At 41.6% G+C, this 14,596-nt stretch overlaps 1 protein-coding gene across 1 annotated transcript; it reads left to right on the top strand.

Annotated features, from left to right (window-relative positions):
- Nucleotides 1-713: 713 nt before the first annotated feature.
- On the top strand, nt 714-12,139 carry LOC106567076 (phosphatidylinositol 5-phosphate 4-kinase type-2 gamma). The gene is made up of 10 exons (XM_014135944.3): nt 714-1,153; nt 1,730-1,827; nt 2,058-2,154; nt 2,388-2,537; nt 7,194-7,340; nt 7,678-7,716; nt 9,343-9,456; nt 9,643-9,907; nt 10,099-10,202; nt 10,584-12,139. Exons 1-10 carry the CDS (start codon nt 1,001-1,003, stop codon nt 10,662-10,664), a joined length of 1,248 nt encoding a protein of 415 aa, XP_013991419.1. The 5' UTR covers nt 714-1,000; the 3' UTR covers nt 10,665-12,139.
- The last annotated feature ends 2,457 nt before the right edge of the window (nt 12,140-14,596 follow it).

The raw sequence follows: 14,596 nt of genomic DNA, 5'->3' as shown, positions 1-14,596 counted from the left end.
CCTGTAGTACACTATATGGTGCCCTGGTCAAAAGCCATGCTCTGGTGCACTATAGGGGTCCTGTTCAAAAGTAGTGCACTAAATAGGGAATAGTGTCCTCTGCAATGCACACACCCCCATGACATTGGAGCTGCTCTAAGGCCAGTGATGGTGAAAATAAGGGGAGAACAACAGGCAAGGGAGAACAGTGTAACAACAGTAATCCAATTATGCAAAATTGGGAAACTAACCTTAATCTTTATGGCTCCCTTGTCATGTTTCAGTTTGAGTAGGTCTACACAGTTAATAAGCAAAGAGAGATGAGAGTGTATCATGTGAATAATTTGGACAACACGCTTCTTTCAGTCAAATTTAGTCATAGGCACTGCTGTGAGTGAGATAGGTAGATGAGGGTTGCAACTTTTCTAGTGAGAAAATTCCCCTATGATCAATTCATCAAAAAGTGTAACGTTTGTCTTCTATGGAATTAGTCTTTGGAAAGCTCAAGTACTGCACATATGCAGGATTTAGCTCATTTACTTTCATAGTCTAACTTTGTTCTCCTTATAGGAAAGCTCTGCATTGCTACAGTGTAGCAGAACTCTGAGGACAGCTCTAGTAGCCTATTACCGTTAGTCACTAGTCAGTAACATTTTATATGAAAGAAATGGACAAGTTTCCGCCTATAAGATCACATGACATGATTGTAACATCTCTTTGGCTTTTCACAACTGTCCATCACCTGAACACACAGGTGGACCAAACAACAGGGGTCAGCAGTTCAGTTCCTCAATATTTTTTTGAGACTAGCTGGACTGGAATGTATCTGAAGAAGACTAGTTTGGAATCCAAAATTAGTGTTAAAACAAGCACAAATGTAAGCTAATACTGATCTGAATTCAGACGGGATTGCTCCGGTAACATTACGCAGTGGCACTGGGGAAGTCAGTTTGCGAAAGATCAGAATCGGGAGAAGAAAAAATAAAGTTCACATCCAAGGCAAAGCCAGGAAAACTCTGCGATGGCGTCCAGCGGTAACGCTGTTTCCAGTCCTATGGTGATATTGGCTCCAAAAACCAAAACCAAAAAGAAACATTTTGTGCAGCAAAAGGTGAAGGTCTTTCGTGCCAGTGGCCCAGTCTTGAGCGTTTTTATGTGGGGTGTAAATCATTCTGTGAGTATTAAACGTTATGTTTTCAATGTTAGTTTTGCTAGCTTACCTAACTAGCTAGCTAGACAATTTTTACATTGTTAGCTGTAGTTAGTTAGCTAGGTAGCTAGCTAGTTATCTAACCTAGTTGTCAGCGTAGCTAACTGACTAACTTAATGCGCATTCAGTAGAAATGTAACGTCAACTAAACAAACTGTTCCGATAAGTTAACTGGGTTAATGTCTGGTTGATTGCTAAACGCTTTGGCTAGAGTTGTTTATGTCACTAACACTAGCAGCAGGCTAACTAACTAACCAACTTGCTGCTGGCTACTAGCTAACTATCAGCTGACACTGAAGTGTGTCGCGTCATGGACTGTGTGTTGTATGGGCTTTTCTGATAGAAAAGTTAGCCTGTGTGGTCTCTAATGGCCGGGCTATAGGGCAGGCTGTCATGAAAATAATTTCCATCTTGTTGGGTATCTATTAATTAACTGCATGTTTAACCGTCATGATGATCCCATGTTACGTGTTCTCCAATGATGAAAGCCTAGTAACGTTAGCTAATGGGAGTACCGTACTTATTTCTGTTTGTCTGCAGATTAATGACCTAAACCAAGTGCCTGTTCCTGTCATGCTGTTGCCTGATGACTTCAGAGCAAACACTAAGATCAAAGTCAACAATCACCTCTTCAACAAGTAATGTTTGCTCACTCCTGTCAATACTGTTTCTCTCTCATATATATATATATATATATATATATATATATATGCAATTAGCCTATGTCACTAAATGAGTTACATATTCTCATCTTTCACCTATGGCAAAAAGTAAGAAATGATTTTGGTATGTGTTACCCGGGAAGGAATGGTAAGAGGGAGAGTAAACACTGCAAGTCGTTGAGAATTTGTTCAACATTCCCTTGCAGAGAGAATCTACCAGGACATTTTAAATTTAAAGAGTACTGTCCCCAAGTGTTCCGCAATCTTCGGGAGCGCTTCGGAATTGAGGATCTCGACTACCAGGTATGAGTGTTGCTATGTTTGATACAACTTTGGAAACTCCCACTAGCCCATACCTCCACCCATCCAATGCTTTTAGATTTGTGAGAAGTAGTGAACCAGTGCACACTTCAGGAGAAAGATGTTATTGGGACACACCGATGGACTAGGCGAATGACTATTAAAACAATAAATATGAAGGTTATCATCATGCAGTTGATTTTTAAGCACACCTGTTTTCTCTCTCATCCCTGTAGGTGTCGTTGACCCGCAGCCCTCCCGTAAGAGGTGGGGACACCCAGGGGGAGGGGATCCTCCTGACCTCCTACGACCGCACGCTGGTCATTAAGCAGATCTCTAGTGAGGACGTGGCAGACATGCACGGCATCCTGTCTGAATACCACCAGGTAACGTAATGATCCCCAGGCTGGGGGCAGCTGAATTAACCTCTGTTTGAAGCCCGTGGATGTGTCCCAAATGGCATCATATTCCCGTTATAGTTCGCTACTTTTGACCAGAGCCCTATGGGTGACATTTGTGATACTGTCCAAGTGAGGGTAAGGTTGCGCTTTATTTTGGTCAAGTTTTGCAATGCTTTACTGGGTCAAATGAACAGTGCATTTGATAAACAAAAACATTGATTGGATGCGTCAAAAGCATTACAACATTGTGGGCATCCTTGAATTGAAAATTAGCATCTTATACTGTGTCTCATGGTCTGGTCTGTACTCTGGTGATACTGTAGTATGTTATTGAAATAGGGTGTTATTTTGACTGTTCTTTCATGCCTCATGTTTTGCATGGCAAGCCGATCACTAGACGAGGAGAGACAATATTTGGAGATGCATTAGTCAGTATGCTTTTTCACATCAATTTAGCAGCTATTCGAATTGAACTTGGCATTAATCAATTCGGGCTAAAGACAGGGAAAATATTTTGGCATACATTTCATTTGAAAGCCTTGGACTCGCCATTCCATTCACCAGATGTGAATTTCTGGTTAGCAGAGGAACGAGTTGCCTTGCTCGTGTTCAAACTTGTGTGTCGGATTAGGCCGTCCTTGTCCATAATCGTATTCAATATACTTAAAAAAAGAAAAGAAAAAAGGCTTAACTGATCCTACATCAGCACTCTGACCATGAGGCCCTGGTTATTTAAACAGCCGTGTTAGGCTAGAGTGTATGCGTGCGTGGGTCATTTGTCACTGAATGAACAGTATTATTATTATCATCATCGGAGCAGCAGAGCTTTTTTACGTCTCTATTGTTGGATCCCAAATGACCCATCGGGCTCTGGTCAAAAGCAGACCTGCCAACCTGAACACATTTTGCATACCATGCATGCAATTCAAGGTCAAATTATGCTGGTACAAAAAACGACCCAAAAATAGGCTTCTAGTTGGCACATTTTGTATTTTCTGACTCAACCGTCTGAAGTTGGAGTTGCGCTAATCTGAGGATTTGGGCGAGGACAAATTATCTCTACCGCATTGTCAGTTGGTAAATTCAGAGCATTTCGCTCTCGGAGTGTTCAGAGCGCACACTGGATGCTCTGGCCAAGGAGTAGGGTTGATCTGAGCGTTCTGACCTCACAACAGCAGTCAAGCACCCAAGCTAACTGGCTAATGTTGGCTAGCTTGCAGGCTACTTCCAAACACAAATGAGAGCACACCTCACTCTGGCCATTTTACTCGCCTTTGCAGAGCTGGTTAGGCTGTTTTCATGTTATCCAGAGCGTTGGCGATTGCAACTGTGCTGCTGGCAACAATTTCATGCCGCTTTTTTGCAAATGTTTACCGACACCGGCCATATTCAACGGCTGTTTAGCGTTCATAAATTCATCAGTTATTCTGCGCTCTGGCAGTCAGACGAGAGTGCTCTGAAATCGGAGTAGATGGCCAGGGTGAATTTACGAACGCACCCAAAGCAAGAACACTTTCTGGCCTTGTTGGATTAGCTCAGGCATGGAGATCTGTAACAAGCTCCTATAGGCCTAGTTCAGTTGTTTCATATTCTAATAGCCTACAGTAAACTAGACTTCTACATTGCATCCAGTAATTGAATTATTCAAAATGTTCTCCCCAAACTAAATTAAGCCAGTTTAAATGTTCACTGGTATCCACATAAAGATGGCTATTAATTAGAATAATCATTATCCCCTAAATTTAACCTTGAAAAATGTTAGTGTCAATATCTAGGTTTCCATCCAATTGGGGACAGATCTTCCTGTAAATATTCTACAATCCGCATGAAGAAAATGTTAATGTGTGCTACTCTTGTCTTGGTACGTGCGTTCTAGCCAACAGCTTGCAGGTAGGGTGCTCTACCTGATGAGATTATTACGAATAAGAGCGAGAATATTTTTATTGGTCAAACGGCAGTCAAGCATCGATCATCATGTCACCAGAATTAAACCCTCGATATTTATAGGAAAGGAACATCAAGATCACTGTGCACTTTCATCACCCTGTGAAGTTCATCATAACTTATTTGATCTGTAGCCTAATAAACTGCTTGGTTTCCCTAGTCATATTGGGAGGACCACACACCATACCATCGCGTTTTCTTCGATATGATGGTTAATATATCAATATTTGCACATAAAGGTGTTTCCACCACTATTTCGCACATTTTACTGACACAAAAAGATCCCACAATGTCGAACTAACAAATGATCTGTCAGCATATAAAATTGTACCGAAACAATTTGTTTCCATCACAGCTGTCGTGATTTATTTTTATATACGGTATGACCCTATTGCATGAAAACTTGGGATGGAAATGTGGTTAATGAGACCAGCTCAATTTAATTTAGGATCAAACACAAGACTCCCGTGTTGGCTACATTGTTTGATATACACTGAACAAAAATATAAGTGCAACATGTAAAGTGTTGGTCCCATGTTTCATGAGCTGAAATAAAAGATCCCAGAAATGTTCCATATGCACAAAAATATTATTTCTCTAAAATCCTTGTTAGTGGCCATTTCTCCTTTGCCAAGATAATCCTTCCACCTGGCAAGGTTGGCATTTCAACAAGCTGATTAAACAGCAGCATCATTACGTCGCAGTTGTAAATGAGAACTTGTTCTCAACTGGCCTACCTGGTTAAATAAAGGTGAAATAAAATAAAATTGCACAGGTGCACCTTGTGCTGGGGACAATAAAAGGCCATTCAAAAATGTGTAGTTTTGTCACAACGCAATGCCACTGATGTCTCAAGTTTTGAGAAAGTGCAATTGGCATGCTGACTGCAGGAATGTCCATTAGAGCTGTTGCCAGAGAATTGAATGTTCATTTCTCTACCATAAGCTGCCTCCAACATTGTTTTAGAGAATTTGGCAGTACATCCAACTGGCCTCACAACTGCAGACCACGTGTATGGTGTCTTGTGGGCAAGCGGTTTGCTGACGTCAACGTTGTGAACAGTGTGTGCATGGTGGGGTTATGGTATGGGCAGGCATAAGCTACGGTCAACGAACATAATAGCATTTTATTGATGGCAATTTGGATGCACAGTGATACCATGACGAGATCCTGAGGCCCATTGTCACGCCATTCATTAAACATTACCTCATGTTTTAGCATGGTAATGCACGACCCCGTGTCGCAAGGATCTGTACACACTTCCTGGAAGCTGAAAATGTCCCAGTTTTTCCATGGCCTGCATACTCACCAGACATGTCACCCATTTAGCATGTTTGGATGCTCTGGATCTACGTGTACGACAGCGTGTTCCAGTTCCCGCCAATATTGAGCAACTTCACACAGCAATTGAAGAGGAGTGGGACAACATTCCACGAGCTGCAATCAACATTCTGAACAACTCTATGCGAAGGAGATGTCACGCTGCATTAGGCAAATGATCACACCAGATGCTGACTGGTTTTCTGATCCACTCCCCTAAAAATATTTTTTTAATGGTACAGTATCTGTGACCAACAGATGCGTATGTGTATTTCCAGTCATGTGAAATCCATAGATTAGGGCCTAATGCATGTATTTCAAGTGACTGATTTCCTCATGTGAAGTGTAACTCAGTAAAATCTTTGAAATTGTTTCATGTTGCATTTTATATTTTTGTTCAGTATCATTTAAGAATCTAGGTTTCAGGAAATGGCAGTCACAGGTTTTTCAAAAACGCTAAATGCTCCAACTTCCTGGGGGGGAAGTTGACTGACACCCTCAGGACCTCCCCCTACCAAACCTTAAGCCTACATCTGCACCACCTTGTCAGAAAATCCTAGGGAGGGCCCTGATTGTACATTTTACATGTATTTCTAGTGAGCTACTGAAGAGCAGCCAATGATTACAAAGTACCCATAAGTCTAAAACCTACCATTTATACTGAGCCAATCTTCTGCCAACATCATTATTAGGCAAAAAAATGCCATTTGCCTATGATTTGAGCAGTGTGGGTGTGGCATGCTCGCTGTTGTGGGGTCTGCAGAGCAGGGGGTGCCGCTGCCTCATTGAAGTGGTACTCATTCTTCAAGGTTGTCACAGGTCAGCAAAAGTAGTGTACTATATAGGGAAAGTAGGGTGCCATTTGGGACTTGGCTTATGGGTCCTGGGGGCGTTGTTTACCTTGTATCCCATCCACATTGCCACTGATGCTCACTTTGGCTCCATGCAGACCACGAAGAATAGAAGCGGAGAGTATAAATAGTACCGAAGTCTCTTCAAAGCATCATATCTTTTGTTAGCATTCTGCTAGCTACATTGTGTTCCAGTCAGGAGACTCTGAATGAGGTCAGTTTAAAGTGTGTCCCTTTTTTAATAGATCAGTCTGCGTGGGGACACATTTGTAACCTGGATAGAGAGACTGAAAGAGGGACAGGACGTAAGACAGGGAGATGGAGAGAGCAGTTTGGTTGAAAAACAGTATGAAAAACATTTCAATTTCATCTTCAACCAAGGGTGAAAGGAGTCATGTGAATGCATAATGAATGTACTTTGGACAGTACTGGTGTGTTTTTTTGACCACGACCCTATGGGTGCCATTTCAGACACAACCATAGTCTATTTGCCGTTCATTCTTTCCTGTCTTCTCCCTGGCTGCAGCACATAGTGAAGTGCCACGGCAGCACTCTGCTGCCCCAGTTCCTGGGGATGTACCGCGTGGGTGTGGAGAATGAGGAGACCTACCTGATCGTCATGAGGAACATGTTCAGTCACAGACTGGTGGTGCACAGGAAGTACGACCTTAAGGTGAGAGGGAGAGACTCACGCAAACACACACACACACACACACACACACACACACACACACACAGTACAACGTCAAGGTGAGAGAGACACACACCTAGATATACACAACTTCCAGGTTTTCCAGAATTCTTGATTGGAGGATTTTGGATTTTTGCATATTCCCTTATTCCGGGAATCTTCCAACTGGGATTTCTGGGAAACCTGGGCATTTAGGTAAGGTTACCCTAGACTCACCTGTTTATATAATGTTTGTTTTATTAGCCACTTCATGATTTCTACTCAGAGGTCATATAATCCCTGACCTTGCCTATTAACCTCTTATCTTATTGATATTCAGGGCTCTCTGGTGTCTCGTGAAGCAAGTGACAAAGAGCGGGTAAGGCGACTAAGAATGTGTATCTCACCCAACCATACACTACCGTTCAAAAGTTTGGTCACTTAGAAATGTCCTTGTTTTTGAAAGAAAAGCACATTTTTCTGTCCATTAAAATAACATCAAATTGATCAGAAATACCGTGTAGACATTGTTAATGTTGTAAATGACTATTGTAGCTGGAAACGGCTGATTTGTAATGGAATATCTACATAAGCATACATACAGAGGCCCTTATCAGCAACCGTCACACCTGTGTTCTAGTGGCATGTTGTGTTAGCTAATCCATGTTTATCATTTTTAAAGGCTAATTGATCATTAGAAAACCCTTTTGCAATTATGTTAGCACAGCTGAAAACTGTTGTTCTGATTTAAAGAAGCAATAAAACTGGCCTTCTTTAGACTAGTTGAGTATCTGGAGCATCGGCATTTGTGGGTTCGATTACAGGCTCAAAATGGCTAGAAACAAAGAACTTTCTTCTGAAACTCATCAGTCTTTTCTTGTTCTGAGAAATGAAGGCTATTCCATGAGAGAAATTGCCAAGAAACTGAATGTCTGGTACAACGCTGTGTACTACTCCCTTCACAGAACAGGGCAAACTGGCACAAACCAGAATAGAAAGAGGAGTAGGAGGCCCCGGTGCACAACTGAGCAAGAGGAAAAGTACATTAGTGTCTAGTTTGAGAAACAGACGCCTCACAAGTCCTCAACTGGCAGCTTCATTAAATAGTACAAGAAAAACACCCGTTTCAACGTCAACATTGAAGAGGTGACTCCGGGATGCTGGCCTTCTAGGCAGAGTTGCAAAGAAAAAGCCATATCTCAGACTGGCCAATTAAAAGAAAAGATTAAGATGGGCAAAAGAACACAGATACTGGACAGAGGAACTCTGCCTAGAAGGCCAGTATCCCGGAGTCTCCTCTTCTATGTTGACGTTGAGACTGGTGTTTTGCAGGTACTATTTAATGAAGCTGCCAGTTGAGGACTTGTGAGGCGTCTGTTTCTCAAACTAGACACTCTAATGTACTTGTCCTCTTGCTCAGTTGTGCACCGGGGCCTCCTACTCCTCTTTCTATTCTGGTTTGTGACAGTTTGCCCTGTTCTGTGAAAGGAGTAGTACACAGCGTTGTACCAGATCTTCAGTTTCTTGGCAACTTCTCTCATGGAATAGCCTTCATTTCTCAGAACAAGAATAGACTGACGAGTTTCAGAAGAAAGTAATTTGTTTCTGGCCATTTTGAGCCTGTAATCGAACCCACAAATGCTGATGCTCCACGTGCCATTGGAACACAGAAGTGATGGTTGCTGATAATGGGCCTATGTAGATATTCCATAAAAAAAATCTGCCGTTTCCAGCTACAATAGTCATTTACAACATTAACAATGTCTACACTGTGTTTCTGATCAATTTGATGTTATTTTAATGTACAGAAAATGTGATTTTCTTTCAAAAACAAGGACATTTCTAACTGACCCCAAACTTTTGAACGGTAAGTGTACATGTGAAAATTGCCTTTCTTAGGGACTAGTTTTATTACGCATCCACAGTACATTTTCTAAATTCATGTCATTACTTTCTTTGAAACAGATGCATGTGAATTTTCCAATGTATCATAACTGTCCCTCAGGTGAAAGAGCTCCCCACCTACAAGGACATGGACTTCAGAAACAACATGCAGAAGGTGTATGTGAACGAGGAGCAGAAGGAGAAGGTCATGGAGAAACTCAACAGAGATGTGGAGGTAAGGTGACCTCCACAGTACTAGAAGGGGAACTAGAATTATAATTTGTGTTTGACATTTTCAGTTCTAGAACCTGCCTGCCTATTCTATTTTAAGAATCTACCACAAGGTGGTAGTAGAGACATTGTTTGTTACCATGATACCATCATCTCCATCCATAGTAATCGTTTGGTGTGTGTTCTGTAGTTTCTGGTCAAGCTAAAGATCATGGACTACAGCCTGCTGTTGGGTATCCACGACGTGGGGCGGGCTGAGAGGGAGGAGGAGGAAGGAGAGGAGCCCTCCAATGAGGAAGAGGGGGAGCCTGAAAACGGCCTGACGCAGGCCCCTAACGTGGGCTCCTACGGTACGTCTCCTGAGGGCATCGCTGGCTACATGGCCTCCTGCAAGCCCCTGGAGCCCGGGGAATTTGACCCCTACGTGGATGTGTACGCCATGAGGAGTGCCCCTGGTGAGTTTCAGGCAAAGTTGGGAAATTACACGGTTGGGGTCAATTCAAGCAATTGGATTCTCCATTTACCTACTGAATTGAATTAACTTATGATTTTACTCCAGTCATGGATTTACAGCTACACTGCAATTTGGGTTATTTGTGTTTTTGAGCAGTGACTATTCTGCATCTCTCTCTGTTTCCCACCTCAGGAGCCCCTCAGAGGGAGGTGTACTTCATGGGTCTGATAGACGTTCTGACACAGTACGACACCAAGAAGAAAGCCGCTCACGCAGCCAAAACTGTCAAGCATGGGGTGAGTGAGAATGAAGGGGGGTTAGTTAGGGTCTGTCCTATTAGATATCATTTAGATTCAGAATGCTAGGAATCTATTGAGAAATTAGCTTTCATTCCACCTTATGATATTAGATGCAATGTAATTCTCATTGCATACTGTGTCCATTACTGCTTTTCTAACATCATTCTCTATTCATAAATAATTGAAAGTTACCTAATCCCAATTGTCTTCTTTACCCTTGTTTTCCGATGTTGGGTTGATCACATCTGAGATTAGTATCTCGTATTAGATACCTTATTTGTTAAAATTCAACTGTAAAATTAGCATTTCATTGATACTTTTCATTCCTAATATGAGATGTTCAGTCTGACGTTATCCCTTCTCTATGCCTCGCTACAGGCTGGTGCTGAAATCTCCACTGTCCACCCAGAACAGTATGCCAAGCGATTTCGTGATTTCATCTCCAACATCTTTGCATAGTGGGACGTTATAACCACCATTGCTACAACCAAACCTTTTACCATTTAGATTTGAAGGTTTTTCTTTTACTTTTGTTCTGCTAGACATTTATATCATGAAACATTGCCCCAAAAAATGTACACACACAGATTATTTTAGTCTGATCTCACACCAGACACTTTTCATTGTTGTAATGTATTACTGACTGATATTTATGAGAAGAATGTGATAAGCACTCTGACTGACTTTGGAGCCAAGGGTACTTCGGCGAATACTGCTGCTTGTGCCCTAGAGATGTTACACTGAAAAGGATTGATTAGACTTAATGGGACAACCTGAGAATGATACATTGACTGCTTTCTTGTTGTTTGAATCCCTGATTGACCCTTTAACCCAGTCAGTTGAAATCCTGGGTTGTGTCCATTTATTAGCACCAGACAGGAGAAAAGGTTTGAAACTGAGTGAAACAGGAAGGTACAACACTACCAATGACTAGGTACTAACTACCTGAACTTGTCCAATAAGAAATCATGGCTATTTTAGTGCTACTGAACACGACCCTGGATTGGTCCGATCTACTGAGTGAGTATGCTAATATAACTGGACATGGGAACATATCAGTGTAGTGAACCCTACAGCAAATATCAGAGCACTTTGTCTCAAAGGGAAAGCCTTGTGGGATTTGACATGAACATCCCTCATCTCACATTGGATCATATGGAGTCTGTGTTTCCCCTAGAATTTCAGCAGTGGGGGCAAGGGTAGCTGGGGTGACAGGACATTCTAGATGTTCCCATAGACTTCTAGTCATTGAGCCAATGACTTATAATTTCTGCAGACGCGCTTTTAAATAGATATATAAATGTTTCAGCGGTGGTTCCCCGCTGCTGAATGAATATAGGGAAAACATTGAGCATTTCGCTATCATGATTGGACTTGGGACCAGAACCCATTGTTGGACTGACAAAATGTTATTTTGAACATATTCATTGCTGCACATTTCTTTGCGCATCAAACAGCATTTAAAAAAAAAAAGCACTTCAAGAATGATGGGGAGTAAAAGTAGCTTGAGCACCAGTCTCTATGCTATCATACCAACTGCCTTTCACACATTGTCATGGCAAACATGTTTTGTCTTGACAATGACAGCAATGGAGTTGGCAAGGGCGCAAACAGATCTGGGACTAGAATTAAAGATCAGTAGAGATTGATGGCCTATGCCTTGGTCAAATTTGACTACTACTACTAATTGATACTCCACTGAAGAACCAGCTTGGTATTATGTGTTACTCGTAGAATATAGCACTACATTTCAGCTGCTTTATGCAATTCGAAAGCCTTAAATGTGTGATGTCGAGTTTTCTAGTATAGAAGTTGAATACACTGATGAGGCTGAATAGGTACAGTAGGAATATGTGATGCCTTGTGACCGTTGTGATTGCACAGCCTATATTTTTGCTAATCGGCTTTTGGACCAAAATATATTTTACAAAAGATTTTCTGAAATGTGTTGGAATATTTTTCTATGTATTTTACATGATAATGTAGACCTTGTGTAGACAAATCTCTCATCTTCCTGTAGTGTGGGATAAATAAAATCACAGAGTTCAGGCGACCAGGTCGGCTCAATGAAAACAGCTAACCAAGATGGATGAAAGAGATTTCCTCTCTTGTGGAATTTATCCATACATGCAGTACGTATGATGTGTGAATAGGGTGCCATTTGGGACGGGGACATGGAGAAGTTCAACCTTCCTGTTTACGGTCAGGATGAAACTCTGCTAGTTTGGTGGGTACCTGTTCATCAGGGTTATTAATTCCTAGTGCAGGTCAGTTGATAGGGCTGTGCGTTTGGTTAGGGTCATTTTAGTTTTTATGCTGACTACAGATAACAGGCAGGGCTCAACAGACTGGAGGAGGTCAAGGATAGGTTTATCCCCTCTTTCCAGAAGCCATAATTCTGCTGACAGACCTCTTCCTGTTGCTTTAGAAAAATAGAGGAATTGACTACTCTTAACAAAGGGAAGCAAGCAGGATGGACAGAGAGAGAGAAAAGATCACCTAAAAGCTGAGGAATGCTGACAACCTAGAGAGGGTGGCATTCGGAACACTATGCTCCATTCACGTCCCATTAATCTGCAATTAACATGAAGCTCAGCCAACACAAATGTTGTTCCTGTGCTGCTCAGTATCACAATGAGCCCTGGAAGGCTGTAGCCACTGGAGCTCTTGAACAGAACAATGGTACTGACTGCTTATTCATGTTTTGTGTATATTTAACCAGGATAGTCCACTTGGTTACAAAAGCCATTGCTTTACAGGGAGCCCTGGGTTCCATAAAATCAAAAACAAATGCATTACATTAGAAATGAAATAGAACTGCTGCTGATAACTAAAGTTATACCAACTAAGATGACAATGTGTTGTCAAAGGGGTTTTGCAAGATTTCCCTCTCACCTAACCTGACAGGTGTTGACAACTTTCTTACTCAGCTGTTTCAATCAGAAAACTGACCGGGGTGGTTGATTTCCCTCCAAATTCATAGCACCAAGATCATCATTTTATATTTGCATATTAATGGCCTTAAGATGATCTTAGTGCCAGGAAGCTTTCAGGAAAATGACCCCTCTTAGGTAGATGAGACCACCCATTTAAATGTCAGTAAAATCATTGCCTACAACTGGCTACCAAGCTGCTGTTGAAGCGGTGCTTTCAAAGTGGGTGTTGAGACAAACCATCAGAGAGGGGAATAGGTTGGAAGGGGGTTTGGGTTAAAGGGCTTGTTTCCTCTGAGGTTTGATTTACCACAGGCTTCCTACGTCCCCCTACTCTCTTCCATTCACCGCCCCTCTACAGCTAAGGGGGCTTCCTGGCATTGTCCTACCCTATTGACTTTTTTTTGTATATCACATAGCCTTCCATACCAACGAAACTGTTTTTGTGTTTTTTTTTTGTACAGAAATGTAACCATTGACACTCATGTGTATTGGCCTATACGAATAGGGCTACATTTAAATGTTTTTTTTGTTTTACAGAAGAAATATGAAAAGCATCAGTCTTTGGTGTGCTTTGTTGTGCTTTTCAATGCACAAGCACATTTTTTCCCCACTCTTGATATAATAATTATTAGGTCATACAAATGTTTTATTGTGGGTGAAGTTTCAAAAGCATTCTGTCATTACTTAATGGGATAGGTATGTTAATAACTTCTTTTTTTTACACAAATATTTGGTTAATCAAATATTTAATCAGTCTTTCTCAAATGAAGGGAATGATGACAATCTTTGCGAGAGGGAGGGAATTTGACTTCATTGGTCCTCAACTCGCTGCTCAGACACTTCATTCAGGATAAATGGAGTTATCCCTGAGTTAGCCTGCCCCGGAGCAGGTTACTTCTGAACAATTTGTTGCCATATAAATTGAGCTGAGATGAGCCATTTTCGTGCTACTGGTTATCCCGATTTGAACTCAGTTGACCCGAGTTTCCTCGCTAACTCCTCAAACGTGGCTCAAGTGGCCACGCACACCTCTCCAAAGTGCACAGTTCCTATGTAATTTCAATGCACTTTTATGACTCAATGAAGAGTCTTCAACCAAGGTGTATATATTTTTTTAACATCCTATCTGTGCCGTTGAGGAACTAGGGAAAAGCACACCTGTTTTGTTTGGAACACAACCCTGCATCCTCACCATCACACACACGTACTGATGTTTACTCAATCCAAGAACTGTACATTACAAATTGGAATCTGAGTTAGGTGGGCATCATTTGAAAGCTTGTTTTTTTGCCAACATGACTCGCTAAGTTATAAGATACGATCTTAAAGTGTTAGAATTTCACAAGGCAACTCAGAGAAACAGCTCATTTTGGTGCATATACACTACCGGTCAAAAGTTTTAGAACGCCTACTCGTTCAAGGGTTTTTATTTCTACTATTTTCTACGTTGTAGAA

The sequence above is a fragment of the Salmo salar genome, chromosome 13 (assembly GCF_965601325.2).
Source record: "Salmo salar chromosome 13, fSalSal1, whole genome shotgun sequence".
Taxonomy (NCBI): domain Eukaryota; kingdom Metazoa; phylum Chordata; class Actinopteri; order Salmoniformes; family Salmonidae; genus Salmo; species Salmo salar.
This window is presented reverse-complemented; position numbering and strand designations above follow the sequence as displayed.

Coding starts and splice junctions, on each gene's coding strand:
- LOC106567076 (XM_014135944.3), top strand. CDS start 1,001: ATGGCGTCCAGCGGTAACGCTGTTTCCAGTCCTATGGTGATATTGGCT. Junction 1,828..2,057: donor AACAATCACCTCTTCAACAA/GTAATGTTTGCT, acceptor ATTCCCTTGCAG/AGAGAATCTACCAGGACATT. Junction 7,717..9,342: donor AAGCAAGTGACAAAGAGCGG/GTAAGGCGACTA, acceptor ACTGTCCCTCAG/GTGAAAGAGCTCCCCACCTA.